Below are 15,725 nucleotides of genomic sequence, written 5' to 3'. Positions count from 1 at the left end.
GCAACGGAAGCCTGCCATCGATACACAGCAGGGCCCTGCGAAAAGTACACCTACTCAAAGCCGTCATGAAGGTAAGTCCCTGTTGGTTGTCTGTATTTTCCAGCCATGCATCTCCTTCAAGCTCATTCATTATTTCATGATCAACCATACATTGAGATAGTAGCAGTAGCATTAGCTACACTAGAGGTAATTGTTCTGCTGGCCTCTGTCTGCCCTATGTCCCCAGCCACTATCATATTTGGGGATTTTAACATCCATGTGGTCTCTAGCAGCTGTCCCCTCGCTGCTGATTTCCTATCACTGCTGGACTGACATCCAACAACATGGACAGGGCCCAACACATGCCAAAGGGCACACCATGGACCCGGTGTGCTGCGCTGAAACAACCCCCTCCCATCTCCATTGCACGGCCCTGGCTGGTTCTGATCACCATTCCGTCCTGTTTTCTGTCCCTGTGCCCTCCCAAAGCAGCCCTCAAAGCGGTCCATCACATACAGGAACAGGAAACGTGTGTGTACATCCATGCTGGCCAACACTCTAGCGATCAACCTCGCCATCCAGCCCCAAAACCACACCGTCGACGGCCTGGTGGAGCGTTACAACATCGCTCTCGCCCTCAGCCTGGGCTCCGTTGCCCCATTAATCACAAGATCTGTCTTTTTCGCCCGCCCCACTCCCTGGTTTACCCCAGAGCTTCCGAGGTTGAAGTCCATTGGGTGCCGGCTCGAGAGGCTATACAAAAGACCTGGCCTCACTGTCCTTCGCGAAGCCTACAGAGACCACGTCAAGGATTACAAAGAGTCTCTCTCCTTGACAAAAAGACTCTATTACTCCAAACACTACTCAAAAACATCCCAAACAATATTTCTCTACCATCACCCTCCTTCTCAACCTTCCTGATGCCCCACAACCCTCTGATGCTGCTGACCTCTGCTCCAGGTTCCTGGATTTCTTCAATTTGCTGATGGATGGAAACCCTCCATCAGCAGCTCCAGATGACCCTGCCCGCCGGCTACATAAAATCTGCAGGATACAAACCACCCATATGCCTGCCCTCCACAGTGCTGCTTCTCTACCTTTTCCCTGCTGGAGTCTTTGACCTCATGACCAAAGCCAGGACTACATCCAGCAGTCTTGACCTACTGCCAACGACCCTATTGAAGGCCTGTCTCCCCACCCTCTGCCCTGGGGTGTTAACCATCATCAACGCCTCACTCAGCTCTGGCGTTTTACCCTCCAACTTCATTACGCGACGGCCAGTACCTCTAGCGTCTCTCGCGTGGAACTACAGTTTTCCTAAGTTGGACTACAACAAGCGCTCCCTCAATCGATGCGTTCTTGTCGTACTTAGGTCGGACTTGGTCAACGGGAATATTTTAGGCCAGTTGAATCCCAAATCACATGTGAAAAAAAGAGGCTCAACTTATGCTGATGTTGAAATTAACTGTCCCCAGTAGTCTTTCTTAAATGCGAAGACGGCATTTTATTTTCTTACGGTGTATTTTGTGTGTTTAATAATCAGCAATAAATTAATTAATTTCTATTCAAATAATATTTTTCTGGAATTCGTATCCATTATTATCTATTGTATTTTCTTTTCTTCTGCTTTACCCCGTCTCTCATGCGTCTTCACGTAGAGTCGGTAAACTTCGTCGGAGAGCCCTTCCAACCAATCAGAGGCGGGAATCCAAAAAAAATTAAAGCAGACCGCACCCTGATAGGTCGTTTCTGCAGGATGCTGCTACGGATCAATAGTAATCAAGTGATGCACATGTGTAATTGTTGTTACCAGAGTAGAAGCTGTTTTTTTTAAGGTATTTTTTAAAACCTCTGACATTAACCGGCTGGTCCCCAGGGATAACTATGCCTATACAAAGTTATCTTTCAAATGGAAAAAGTATGAACACATCCAGAGTGTAGTACATACTAAAATGTCGACACAAAGACATTTTAGAAAATGCGCTTTGAATAAATTCATCTAAATTATATGGATAATAATTGTACCGGTTATCTGACCTTTAGTCTGTTAAATGCATGGACATATTATAGAATATAGGTTAGGTTAAATGGCGTACGAGTAGTACGGAAGTGAGGAACGTCACATCTATGCGTCACGTAAGCTGCCTTGCACAGAACCGGGCGGAAGTACCTGTACATGGAGGCTATTGGTCGGTCAGTCACCAACGTCTGACAGACAACATTCACGAACAAATCAGAGAGAAGCTGTTATGCCGCCTATTTATTTTGCACCGCCCAGTTCTTTGGTACCGCCAACCCCTAGGTCCACACGTTACAGTGTCGCAAGGACTGGGCTTACTGCAGTGTCAACAAAAACAGTCACGTGAATGAGACAGCGGAAATCAATTGTGGTGAGACTTCGCTGAGCGTTGTTTGTGATCTATAGAAAACGTTGTTTACCATACTATCAAGTCTATGGAAATATTGTTAGGGTCACGTTAGGTATCTGTTAGTTTGAAAACGTGACACTGAAAGGTAAGTAACCTAAACAACACCACGATTTAGTATTACCTATCGAATTGATCGGATATCAATTCATAATAACTTTTAACGTCAAACTCCAATCTTTCATAAATACGTCTGATTTTAGACCAGCCTTTATCTACACCTCAAATGTGTATATAGATTTGCATCGGAGTCTAAAAATTTGGCGAATAGCCTATCCTTGTGTTGTCTATAACGCATAACATTGTATTTTGTTTTTCACTGCTTGTAACACTACAACGCTTGATGCATACTTCAAACGTTTGCAATCAAAAATAACAATGCCTGCACATAAAGAGGACAACAGGCTGCACTTCTACAAGTAGAACATATCCAGGGGAGGGGACTATATATTTTACTTGAAAGGCCAACAGTACTCAATATTGTTAAAGGCACCCAGTGCAACTTTATGTAAACATTCAATGAAAAATAAACATTCAATTTCTAGTCTTTTTTACACGTAGTAAGTTTCAATAACTCCATACCATTACATATCGACATTCAAGGAGCAAAGATGAGACGTCGTTGTGTGGTGAGAACTGATAGAAAATCGTAAACAACAACAATCGCCGGTGGGGAGAAGCCATTTTTCCATTGACTGGAAGCCTGCTTTATTTATTGTAGGTTACAAAAAATAAAGAAAATGGCGGCATTGTTGTTGTTATCGATTTTCGATCAGTTCTCACCACACAACGACGTCTCATCTTTGCTGCTTAAATGTCGGTATGTAATGGTATGGAGTTATTGAAACTTACTACGTGTAAAAAAAGACTAGAAATTGAATGTTTATTTTTAAGCCTCGAAAGTTGCACTGGGTGCCTTTAAACTATGGTAAATACATTTAATGAAAATAATGCTAACAAAAGATAAAGCTAACATGTTTCATGTGTGTACTGACCTTTTAAGCCTCCAAATATATTTTCTTTACTGTTTCATTTGCTTAGACCTATACGATCAAAGCCTCATTTGGGTAATGATTTCAAGACACTAACCAAGCATCATGGACGAGGCCTGGAAACCACTTGTAAGCTCAGATCAAAATTCTGAGAGCTCAGACCGGAGGGACTCCACCGACTTTTTGGACTGCAAAGCTAAAAGGCAGGTTTACATCATGCACCACTTAATATTCTTGTCATAATAAAGATGTGGTGGCAGTAGCAGAAAAAGATGATCGTGTAATTGCGTTTTTCCGCTGTGCACTAATTCTTGTTACCTGATGCTGCTAAATGGGTTTGATTATTAAATAAGGGAAGCTCAGCAATACAGAAACAACAGAGCTATCCAAAGCCTGCTCAACATCGCTGATCCTCATAATGTCATCCTCATCCAGTGCTTCCACAAATGTGTTTTTAAATAGATTGAGAGGAATGGGTTGCGTTAAAGGAGAAATGTGTAGAATTTAATGGCCACTGGCAGAAATTGAATATTCATAAGTATGGTTTTAAAAGTGTATAATATGTATCGCGCCACACAAGTTACATCACCATCTATAACCAGCATCTAGTATATATTTTAACAAAAAATTAATTGGAGAAATAATAATCTAAAAATGTATTCTTTCTTCCTCAAGACCTTTTCATGTTGAGCCCAAGAACATAGTAAAAGATGACCTACGGGAGCGGGTTTCATCTGAAGCCTCCATTCTGAACAGCAGACTGCACTACTACAGTCGATTGACAGGGTCGTCAGATAGACTACTGGTATTTAAATCTCCCAATCAAAAACCCTCCTTCCCTGCTTACTCATGCATTTTATATAATTTTTTTAAATGTCACTTTGTTTTGATGGGTATTTTTCCATTAAAACAACCTATATGTTACTATTTTTAGATGGTACGATGATATCAGTTAAGGTTATCTTGTGAGTTTACCTGTCTTTAAAGATAAATAATCATTTGTTCATTGATCCTTCCCTTTGCTTCTGATTGAACATGTATTGGACACATCCGTACAGTATTTTGGTAATACATAGTTGTTTTTTTAAGGTTATAAAATAAGCTTGAACTTGAACATGAAAAGTATGGCTTCCTTGAAGTGAGCAGTTCTGTGTGGTAGCTCCATGCTCACAAAGGACTGTCTTCTTTATTTCCTTTTTCATTGATAAGTGATGTGAAATCAGATTTTAATCAAATTAAAATAAAACTGTACTTTTATGATCCTTCTATTAGAGCCCCCCTGACCATGTTATACCTCAACCGGAAGAGATTTACATTTACAGCCCTTTAGGGACCGCATTCAAAGTGAAAGGAGGGGACGGCGCCTCTAAAAACCCAAGTATTGTCACAATGTAAGAAATCATGGAAAGGGAGACATTTAGACTCATTGACCTTATCGTTTAATTATTCATGGTGCTTGATTTTTTTCTTCAAAGATTTGCAATATGGAATACAATGATGGGCACGTCTATACTGAGTATACCTTGGGGTATAAAACAGGTAAAAACTACACATTACTACACTGTTGCTTACCTCTGTATGTTTTTTTGTTTATCCTGCAGAAAAAATATAAAAAATTAAAGAATTAAGTGTTTTTCAGGCTGGCTTCACTCTAGGAGTTCTTATTCTGAGCGCTATGGGGCTTCTGACCCTCTACTGCTGCTACAGAGTCCTGAAATCCCCCAAGTCAATACGTAAGTTGAGTTAGGTTGTGAGAGAGAGAGATATACAGTATATCGTATAGATAAAATCGTTCATCAAACAGTCGTTACTTCTTATTAATACCCTTCACGTGATTGTACAAAGCTAAACATTTTATATGGGACTTTAAGGGGAAGACGAAAACATGGGTTGAAATATGTTTAATTCCTACACGTATTCAATGATACTTAATGAATGCTGCATCAAATTTGAATTGTGTCCAAGGGATATACTGAAACCTAACTTTTCTTTTGTCTTTCTATTTTTGTCGATTTTCCAAGCCTACATTGACACATCTGATTGGGAATTCCCTGACGTGTGCAGGTATTACTTTGGTAAATGTGGACAGCTGTCCAGCCTGGTTTTCTCACTGGTGTCACTGTTAGGGGCAATGGTGGTCTACTGGGTCCTTATGTCCAACTTCCTCTACAACACTGGCAAATTCATATACAGTAAGTTCATGCCATGGTGCATATTTGTAATGATGCCGTAAATAATGTGGGCTGCAACAAAGCTCTTGATATTTTTCTTTTTGTTGACGATTGACTTTCAGACTATGAGCATAACATATCTGATCCTGACTTCGGAAGCAATACCTCGGGTAAGAACAAAGTCATCTTTCATATACCATAGAAGTATAGGCTCAGAGCGTTCAACTTCCACTTCTAGGGTATCCAGTTTGAAACCCAAACATGTGTATGAGTAGGGCTTTTGCCACACATATATCCAAGAAAGAGATCAAAATGCAACTCTGTAATCACAACACAATAATGTAACTACAGCTAAACAATTGTTGCATCATCCCGTTTCTGTAAAAAAAAAAATTGTTATGGGACTGAGTAACCTTTCACTCAAAATAGTATAACATTAAAAAAATAACAATCTTTTTTAGTTAATTGATATTTTACAGAAGTTAAGTATATCTACACTACAGTTTCAAACCTGTTGAGTGGTATATTTGTAAAAAAAAAAATAGTGAGTCAAATCTTTGGCCAGCTGTTCGAACAATGCAGGAAAATAATTGTTTGTGTTCTGCAGTCGTACTGTTAGTTTGAGCTTTGTCTGTCAAAATGTGGTCGTTATATTTCAATACAAATTATACTAAAATGTATATATATATATATATATATATTATTTGTATTTATTATTATAATCATTATTTTATTTTTTCAATATTTCCCTTCAAAGGGAACATGAACTATAGAGGACCAAGTGTGCTAAAGAAAGAATTTATCGATGATAAATCTGTCTCATAGCTCATGTGATTCTGTGCCCATTGTGATGTGACAGCTCAGAGGAGCCTGGGTGTGGTTTCTGAAGGGAGATACCTACCTAATTGCTGTCTTATATTGTTCTGGCTAACAGTAGGGGAATGTGTTAACCAGCTGCTGATTCCCAGAAACTGTTCCCAAGGTATTAAATAAGGCTCACACCCATCTGATGGGGCTCACCTTGCAAACGAGAAGACCCTACAGAGATTAGTGGCAAGAAGCTATTGGCCGGCTATCCAAAGGTCCGTCAGAGAATACGTCTGCTGGCAGTGTGAAGAGTGGTCCCGAGCGCCTAGCCTAGTGTTGTGCTACAGCACATCGTTGTAAGAATACCAGCTCCTCTGGTTGGCATCATGGAAACGATAACAAAAACGACGCAGCCCCAAACGGACAGATGGAATCCAAATCAAAAGAAAAATATCTCACATACTGTGACTGTCCCAAATGTTTTGCTTTCATCAAGAAAACAATTTAATGATGAGACTTTATAGATGTTCCGGACAAAATGTTTGATCACTTATGGTATTGGTACTTGACATATTTTTTTGCTTTCATGCAGAGATATGATGGTTATTATTCCGTGATGTTCTTGACCATAGCTATTTATTTTTAATTTATCAAATAATTGAGATGGCTAATGTATTCAATTTGATGAGCTATTGAAAATATTTTTTTCACAAAGAATGTTTTAGTTTATTTATTTATTTGTTTCCCTTTATGTCAACAGTGATCTGTCCATACCAACTCCACAATAGCTCCATGGATATTAGCATCACTTCTAACAATACCTCAGATGCCCTTTTTCATTTTTGGTGGAGCAAGACCAACACAATACCCTTTTACCTCATCATCTTGTTGCTGCCTCTGCTGAACTTTCGCTCAGCCTCCTTCTTCGCAAGGTTCACATTTTTGGGTAAGTTTTTATAAACCACACCTTTTCTCTTGCATTATGTTAGGACTAATGTACGGCACACAAAAAAGAATACGATCAGTACGGTAGTATATTTTTCTTGATTTGACAGATAAACTGATAAACATGTAAAAAGAAAGAAAGAAGAAAGAAAAATTGGTTAATGGATGTATTTTGTCTAATAAACATACTATTAGAAATATTTTCTAAATCTCCAAAGATTTTAATTAAATCAATGAAAGTAACACAATTTTGATTGAGCCAACTGATGAAAGCTCTTGCATTTGCAGTATATTGAATTTTAAGAACTGGGTGTCTGTGGCAACTTTTCCATCATGCATTCAAATCTTCAAGCGGCATAGTTAGTGCTCTCCCACTGTCTTGTTAGCCTGGTCCTACCAGACCATCGTACTTCATTTCATTTGTACAGAAGGTCTGGAACTGCTCAATTGACAAACGTTCACTCACTTGGAGGCGGGTGTCTGTAGAAGTTTTAAAATGATTGGATCTGCCCAGTGCCACTCTGGATCTGCCATAACCAATCGCATAGCGTTTGTTCGTGACTTATGTCATGCGACGGGACCGGCTCCTTCACCACTAACGGAGCCAGCTGGAAAATCTAACTTTTCCCGAACCCGGTGGGGAGAAGCGCCACAACATCATTGCCACCAACAAAACTCTGCAAAGCTTGTTCTTGCTCCGGCTTTAATTGATCGATTTTCGGCAGCGATCCCATAACAGACCGAATAGCATCTCTCGTATCCTTCTCCATTGTCTTCCTCTGACTACAACTGAAACTGGCGCGCGACCTAGACGTCATCGTTCTCAGCCACTCCCTCTGTTCGCTGATTGGACCGCCAGGAATCTGGTTTACATGGAACGCATTTACATTAAGCAGACCCAGACCTAGTAGTGAAGTGAAATGAAAATTGAGCGGAAGTAGGTAGGTGGGCAGTGCAAGGCTACTGTCTTGTGGTGTAGCGTTCCGTTTTTTTTTACCCATAGGTGCCGCCAAAGACAATGTTACGAGATCATTGAGAAAACAAATTTAATGTTCCATATAGATTTGATTTGCATTTCACAGTAGAAAAGGCCTTAAGGTGAGATGTAACAAATCTAACATTTTGCTTGATATACAATGTATTTTAAAAATGAAATGCAAATCTGAACCATAATGCAATATCTAATTTGTTTAGGTACTATATCAGTAATGTACCTGATCTTTCTGGTCACGCTTAAGGCCATTCAGCTGGGCTTCCACTTGGAATTCCACTGGTTTCACTCAAATGACTTCTTTGTTGCAGGTAAAGTTGTGTTTTTTGAAATTATTGCTTTGTGATGTAGCTAAAACGGAAAAATTGGACCAACATAAAATGCCCCACGTTTGGTTTCTGTTATTAAGTGATGACCACCACATTTAGATGGATACGCTGAGAAATGTGTACATTTACGTTTTACTATCTTACCCAGATTCAGATGAGTTGTTTTATTCCAAATTTCTCAAGTCAAACTCCAATTTACATATATCTTGGTGTATCCCTTTAAATGCAGTGGCATACATTTTCTACCTTTTTTACATTTTTCTTAAATACATTGTTTAATGCATTTGATTCCATCACATCATTTTATGTATAACGTTAATAGTATCAATTTTTAATTTCCAAGAGTTCAGGACGCTGTTCCCTCAGCTGACCGGTGTTCTTACGTTGGCCTTTTTCATCCACAATTGTATCATTACCCTGATGAAGAACAATAGACATCAAGAAAACAATGTGAGTTATTTTCTTTTATACAGAGCTCTCTCTGTATCCCTTGTTGAAATTTGAAAAATATGAACTGTAGATTCGGTTAAATTAAATATGAAAAGACGTAGAAAAGTTAGCTAGTCTAAAAAACATTTAAAGGTAATTAAACTGTACTTTTTATTGTGCTTGCAGATCCGGGATCTGTCTGTGGCCTATCTCTTAGTTGGACTGACCTATCTTTATGTGGGAGTGTTGATCTTTGCATCTTTTCCATCACCTCCGTTCTCCAAAGACTGCATTGAACCAGTAAGAATTCTACTCTTCCCTTTCAAATTTTCTTCCTCCACTTGCGTAGTAGCACCTGCACCGAACTCCCTAAGGCCTCTTCATTAAAGATATAATAAACATGCATCTAACAATTTAACAGCTGTGGAAAATAATTTGCCATTATTATTTTTTATTCAATAGTCGAGTGTTAAGTGTGATAATTCACTTGACCCAAACCAAAGTGAGGCGTCTCAAGGGCCACGCCACAGCCCTGTAGGGCGACATACTGTCACCTTCCTGTCAGCTCGAACCGTCATGCCACTCTGACCTCTCATTAAAAAAGGCATGTTTGCCCTCACAACTGTGGGCGAAATGTTTTCTGTACATTTTAATTATATATTATCATCATTGTCAGTAGGATACGTTTTTATTGACCTTTCCTTAACGTATCGTCGTGGGATGTGTAATAAATAACCTATTTATTTTTCTGTTTTTTTACTCTTTGTAGAACTTCCTGGACAACTTCCCTAGCAGTGACGTCTTGGTGTTTATTGCTCGAGCATTCTTGTTATTCCAGATGACCTCAGTTTATCCATTGCTCGGCTATCTAGCCCGGGTCCAGATAATGGGATATCTATTTAACAACTCCTACCCCAGGTAACTGCATGACCAAAGTTAGTTTTTGATTTATATTAAATTAGACAAAATTCAACTCTTTAAAATCACAGCATGGACTTTGATCTGGGCTGTTTTTTTTTTTTTTATTGTGATTGTCTCCTCAGTTTCTTCCACGTCATCACGTTGAATATCTTCATTGTTGCTGCGGGTGTCCTCATGGCCAAGTTTTATCCTGACATCGGATCCATCATAAGGTTGCTTTTCTATTTCTCTTTGTTCACTGACATTATGCAGTTTGCATTACGTAGTAACAGACCCTTTCCACCAAGTTTTTAATCGAGGAAACCAAACAGGTGTTGCTCATAACACTAATTATGGGTTTGCTACTTTTATTTACCAGGCAAAGGATGTAGACTTTATAAGTGAAGATGGCACACCATGACCATGGTCCTTTTCACAGATCAGGGTTACATTTACCAGTATGTGTTTCAAAGCACCAGCAGTGGTCAATGACCAGGGATTATCTTCACCAGTTATAAGTATATTACCTGTGCCCTGATACATAAGAGTAGCAGACCCATGATTAGTGTCATGAGCAACAAGATGTTCGTTCTACAATGACACTTCTGTGAAAATGGTCAATCGGCTGCCTCTGATTGTTTTTTTTTCTGTTTCCACGTGCAGGTACTCTGGAGCAACATGTGGCCTGGCCTTGGTCTTTGTCTTGCCTGCTTTAGTGCACATGATATCGCTCAAGAGGCAAGGGGAGCTTAAATGGCCCTCAGCCATTTTTCATAGTCTTCTGATCCTGCTTGGTATAGCCAACCTACTGGGACAATTCTTCATGTAGACACTGACTGATTGGATATTTTCATAAATGGTTTTCAAAATTCTAAAACATGATGAGAACATCCCATTGAATCTATGACGTTGCTGAAAAGATCCTTAGAAGACTGTATTTTTTTTTATCCATTGCTGCCTTATGCTTTTACTTCGATTATTTTTTTCATGTCAAAGGTATTAATTTCTTCTTTCAATAAATGGTGCGATAACCTATAATTAATTGAAAAATGTTGACATTTGCAGAATTATATATTTTAACATTGCAATAATCTCGGTCAAATAGGCATAATTTCCTATTGAAATTTGGTATGGGATCTCATTTTAATGTTAAGTCTGTGCTGAAACTGAATTCAGTTGTTTAGGGTGTACTCTGTATGAAAACATTTAACTGTATTGCTCACATTTTGCTTGTACAGCTGTCTTCAATTGTATTAAAGAGTCGTTATATGTGAGGTAATTAATTCCTCAAAGATAGAAATTATTCAAAACACTATTTTACTCATTTAAGTTTACACTCCAAGATGTATCTCCCCTCTTGAATGTATAAAGGGAATAAATGGAAACTGTTTACAATAACAAGACTACCAAAGGGAAACATTTTTTCCCCAATAGAGAAATACAAAGATGGTGGTACATGTCAACATTCAATAAGAGCTAAGCACAAGTTAGTTTTTGAAGACAGAGGAATTTTGCAGATAATATTTAGCTATTCTATAGATCATATGAAGCTAAAAAGAGCTAGGAAGCTCATGCTAGTATCCACAATTGCAAATTCCTGTTCCAAAGCAGTGCCAGACGCAAGTGCGGGGGGGGGGGGGGGGGGGGGGGGGATATAACGAGAATAGGTTGTTATGATTACATAAAACGGAAACAACAGGGTAGAAGCGATACCCTTTTGTATTAATGTAAACTTTAACAACTGTATAACACATTACAAACATACAAAACTAATTAAATCCACCAATACAAAATTGCATTTCACCAGCCAATATTAAGGCCGAAACGGAGCAACTGAAGTTATGTTAAAATTAGGCCATTGCTTTTCAATATAGTGATCAAGGTTGTTATTTTCAAGGTTTGTCTCTTTAAATACCTACTAGATTGCATTTACGATCTCTAAGGACAAAAGTTTCTTGTAATGGTTATTATTAAAACTCAAGACGGAGATTTCAATATGAGAGCAAGATATTTACAGATGCAAACATTCCAAATTGTGCCTGCAGTAATCATTATTAAACAGGGACGTTAGCTGCTGCAACTTCTTTATTAGGCCTATTTACTCTGATCTCAATCATAAAATTGAAAAGTAGATTGGTTGGATTCAACAATAACCACTATGCTGTTACTTTGGCTTAACTACGTTTCATTTAAAGATACAACAACAAAAGAAGGGAGGCAGGGGAAAAGTAAAGAGGTGAACTCATTCATCATTGTATTCATCCATGGGCACGTTGCTTCTCAACTTCCAGCCACTAGATGTCAGTAAGACTGCAGCCTGCACTCTTGTCTTTTGAAAAGTGCATGTTTCCATTTTGCCTGTAAGCACCTTCCATGGTGAGCACGACCGCAGGTAGGCATGCGCGCGCGCGCGCGCGCGCACACACACGCACACACACACACACACACACGCACGCACACACACACACACACACACACACACACACACACACACACACACACACACACACACACAAACACTTCTGCAGGTTTTCGTAGGAGTCTGTAAGCGTATTTGTTTATGAGCCACTGCCCATCAATGTTTATCTGTTTTATTTATCTATTGAATAAAAAAATGGGTGCATCAGGCATTCTTTATATTGTATTTAAATTTTTATATACAATCATATTGCTGTCTTGTTTAGAATGACGAGAATGAAGAGGATGACGTGTTGCTGACGAGAAATTCCTGCGCCGGATGTAGTGCATGGAAGGCTAATGCTGATGTGTTACTAGAATTTACAACAGATACAAACTTTTTTGAATTCTAAATGAAACGATAGAAAAGGTTGACCCGATATAGGTCGATGTTAAAAAGTACTTACTACGCTGTCTTGAAGCAAGCGACAGCACTCTGGCGTAGACCAAATGGCAGTAAGTAAACTCAACATTGACTAGTCACCACTTTATGTGAATAATAGCCCCGATTTTTGGCTTATAATTTTACATTGATAGTGTCCATAATGCATGTGTGCGATTGACTGATTATTTAAATGTCGCTGAAAAATGTGTTATCTCATTGAGAAACTCTTACTGTTCAACTAGCTGTTGATCCCGATCCATAATATTTATATGTAACGTTAGTTATTAAATAACCCTCTTCCAGAAGAAACGTAATTTGTCTGGAAGGAATCGTGAGGAAATGTCTTCACGTAAAGATTGTTTGGATGCTTTGTTGTTCTTGTACCTTTTTTATATATTGGATTTACATTGAAATTGCCCTAGTTAAAACCTGTATTCTGCAAAAACGTGTATTCTTCCAAAAACAATCGAGTGCATCGAGTCTCGAATTTGACTCCTATCTGCTAGATACGGTATAGCTGCTGATGCTACAGCACAGCTGATTTGGAGAGAATAAAATCAATTGGTTCTGCATAGACTCAAAATTGGATTAGTTGTACCTTGAAAGATCAGTCATCAATATTTAATAACGCTTTTTATTCTTCAGCCCAAAGGTAAAGTTGGCACGAAAGGCAAAAAGCAGATCTATGAGGAGAACGAGTCGACTCTCAAGTTTTATACAAGAGTCATTCTTGGAGCAAATGTAAGCATCCCACATTGTGTTTTGATAATATCTCAAATGTATTACATAATGTAGTTTGTCAGTGATTTTATTCAGATAGTAGGCCAACATTTCTTCGCCCAGTTAGAGAAAAAAAACATGAATTAGAAATCCTCTGTAATTAAGTGATCTTTGGTTATCTTTATGATTTATGTGTTATGAAAAAATCTTAAAATACACTGCTGTTTATTCTCTCTCACACTCGCTCTCTCTTTCAGGCAATTTATGCTGCTATAAACATTGTGGTGTTCTACAGCTCATCCACGTTTTGGACATGGGTGAGTGCAACCCTCAAGTAAATTTTATGCCTTCCCTCTAGTGTCAATGTATTTTAATTACGTTTTTTTTTCTTTTCATTTTACAAAACTAACTATACGTTCTTCCAAATACATTGGGGCTCGTTCCCTCTAGCTGCTGCTGGCATTTGCGCTGGCCGTGTATATCGGGAGCTACCGATCCATGTCGGCCATGGCCAAGCCAGTATTTGGGGAGGATGGAAGTCTGTTGGACGGAGGAATAGATTTAAATATGGAACAGGGCATGGCTGAGTGAGTGCTCCCTGACACATTTTCACAGATGTTTGAGTGGCATGTGGTCGTGAGGAGATAGATGTTAGGACCTCTGCTCAACAAGTTTCCTTTCAGTTCACTCGTTTTGTCATTTGTTACTTAGTTGTTTGTTTTGTTTCAGGCACTTGAAGGATGTCGTTCTCCTCACGGCCATTGTACAAGTTCTTAGCACCATCTCGTCCTACTTCTGGTATCTGTGGCTGCTGGTAAGGTTATTTTACAGGCTAGGATTCCTTTGAAGCAGATTTTCAAACAACTTGAAACATTCAATATATATATATATGTGTATATTTGTGTGTGAAAATGTTTGTTTGTGTGTGTTTATATGTGTTTGTCTGACGGTTGGTTTGTTGCAGGCACCAGCCCGGGCGCTACACCTACTGTGGGTTAACATCCTGGGTCCCTGGTTCTCGACCGACGCTCCCTCAGCCCCAGAGGAAGTCAATGAGAAGAAGCAGAGACGGCAGGAGCGCAGGCAGATGAAAAGATTCTGACCCCAACTCCCTCCTTTTAGAGCCGACTGAGCAGTATTTGGCTGTTTTTATATATACTGAATCTAATGTACAGACAGCAAGGAACCCATAAGTTATTCAGGTGGACATTTTGATATGTAATTTAAAAGAAAAAAACAACAGTACAAATTAAATGATATAATGTAACTATTGTATTAAAATGAAATCTCTATTTCTGCTTTCTCCTTGAATCAGTCATTGTTTTTCTTGGTCAAATGTACAATCTAAAATCGGCTTCATTTAGTAAATGTTTTGGTGCACTGCATACATACCTCTAAATAGCCTTGACAGGCACTCTGCTCTTGATATGTATCTGAACACCGCTGAATCATTTCAGCATTTGCATCTTGCATTTGCATCATCACTTTTAAATACGGACAGCAACTTTTGTGAACTCCTGCGAAGATGAGTTAGTGTACAGAAATAGTTTTTATGTTGCTTCCATTTTGTCATGAGTTTTTTTTTTCTTTTAATACAATATCAAATAATGAATTGCCAATTCTCGTGTTTTTCGTTCAAGGCTTGTCTTTCATAGCGCCTTCAGTCATTCTTTCAGACTTCTGGCTAATGACCTGTATTATTTGATGTTCATATTCCATATTTCTGAACTTTTTTTTACTGCTGTTTTTTAACTCCTTAGTAATGTTAAATTCCCCTTAAGAGATAATCTTTGGGAATGGCGTGTATGCAACGCTTACTGTAAGGTCTGTACTTTTGGGTTATTCCAATCAAATTATTTCCTCTCACTGCATTTTACTTTTCCTGAATGGTTTTCCCCTATTCCTTTACCTTTTCATTATTTGCCTTGGGGATGGGTATTCTTGTATGAAAAACAATAAATCAACTACACCTTAAAGCTTGCTCCATGAGTAAATTATACTTCAAAAGTGACCACTATCAGGTTCCTAGTTTAGTGATGGAATGATAGTGACAGGGGGGATATTACCTCATGGGTAGCCAGGGTTTACACTGGCAATGCTACCATTAAAAGCATGATCCTTTCCAGTTGTCTTTTTGCTCCCATCTGCCTGCTAAGTTGCAATGCTTAATAGGTTTAAGGGAAGCCAACGCTGC

The 15,725-nt window shown here is 38.8% G+C and overlaps 2 protein-coding genes across 3 annotated transcripts; both read left to right on the top strand.

Moving 5' to 3' along the window:
- Positions 1 to 2,110: 2,110 nt before the first annotated feature.
- On the top strand, positions 2,111 to 11,370 carry slc38a9 (solute carrier family 38 member 9). Of its 2 annotated transcripts, none has more exons than XM_060070624.1 (15): positions 2,111 to 2,369; positions 3,447 to 3,600; positions 4,073 to 4,202; positions 4,670 to 4,788; positions 4,873 to 4,936; positions 5,037 to 5,130; positions 5,419 to 5,589; positions 5,691 to 5,738; positions 7,136 to 7,321; positions 8,515 to 8,622; positions 8,984 to 9,090; positions 9,256 to 9,369; positions 9,839 to 9,987; positions 10,113 to 10,202; positions 10,633 to 11,370. In XM_060070624.1, exons 2-15 carry the CDS (start codon positions 3,503 to 3,505, stop codon positions 10,796 to 10,798), a joined length of 1,644 nt encoding a protein of 547 aa, XP_059926607.1. In that variant the 5' UTR covers positions 2,111 to 2,369; positions 3,447 to 3,502; the 3' UTR covers positions 10,799 to 11,370. The 2 variants fall into 2 exon arrangements, with proteins under 2 accessions (XP_059926607.1, XP_059926606.1); XM_060070623.1 differs by having other exon boundaries at positions 2,111 to 2,493.
- A 1,288-nt stretch (positions 11,371 to 12,658) lies between these two features.
- On the top strand, positions 12,659 to 15,507 carry tmem208 (transmembrane protein 208). The gene is made up of 6 exons (XM_060070625.1): positions 12,659 to 12,882; positions 13,457 to 13,552; positions 13,789 to 13,848; positions 13,982 to 14,118; positions 14,261 to 14,345; positions 14,496 to 15,507. The coding sequence occupies exons 1-6, from the start codon at positions 12,877 to 12,879 to the stop codon at positions 14,631 to 14,633; spliced, it is 522 nt and encodes a 173-aa protein (XP_059926608.1). The 5' UTR covers positions 12,659 to 12,876; the 3' UTR covers positions 14,634 to 15,507.
- The last annotated feature ends 218 nt before the right edge of the window (positions 15,508 to 15,725 follow it).

Source organism: Gadus macrocephalus, chromosome 14 (assembly GCF_031168955.1).
Source record: "Gadus macrocephalus chromosome 14, ASM3116895v1".
NCBI lineage: Eukaryota > Metazoa > Chordata > Actinopteri > Gadiformes > Gadidae > Gadus > Gadus macrocephalus.
This window is presented reverse-complemented; position numbering and strand designations above follow the sequence as displayed.

What these genes read in the sequence shown, in the direction of transcription:
- slc38a9 (XM_060070624.1), top strand. Translation starts at nt 3,503, where the DNA reads ATGGACGAGGCCTGGAAACCACTTGTAAGCTCAGATCAAAATTCTGAG. An exon ending in CGCAAGGTTCACATTTTTGG is followed by an intron (nt 7,322 to 8,514) that starts GTAAGTTTTTAT and finishes TAATTTGTTTAG; the next exon opens with GTACTATATCAGTAATGTAC. An exon ending in AAATGACTTCTTTGTTGCAG is followed by an intron (nt 8,623 to 8,983) that starts GTAAAGTTGTGT and finishes TTAATTTCCAAG; the next exon opens with AGTTCAGGACGCTGTTCCCT.
- tmem208 (XM_060070625.1), top strand. An exon ending in GAGTCATTCTTGGAGCAAAT is followed by an intron (nt 13,553 to 13,788) that starts GTAAGCATCCCA and finishes TCTCTCTTTCAG; the next exon opens with GCAATTTATGCTGCTATAAA. An exon ending in CATCCACGTTTTGGACATGG is followed by an intron (nt 13,849 to 13,981) that starts GTGAGTGCAACC and finishes CGTTCCCTCTAG; the next exon opens with CTGCTGCTGGCATTTGCGCT.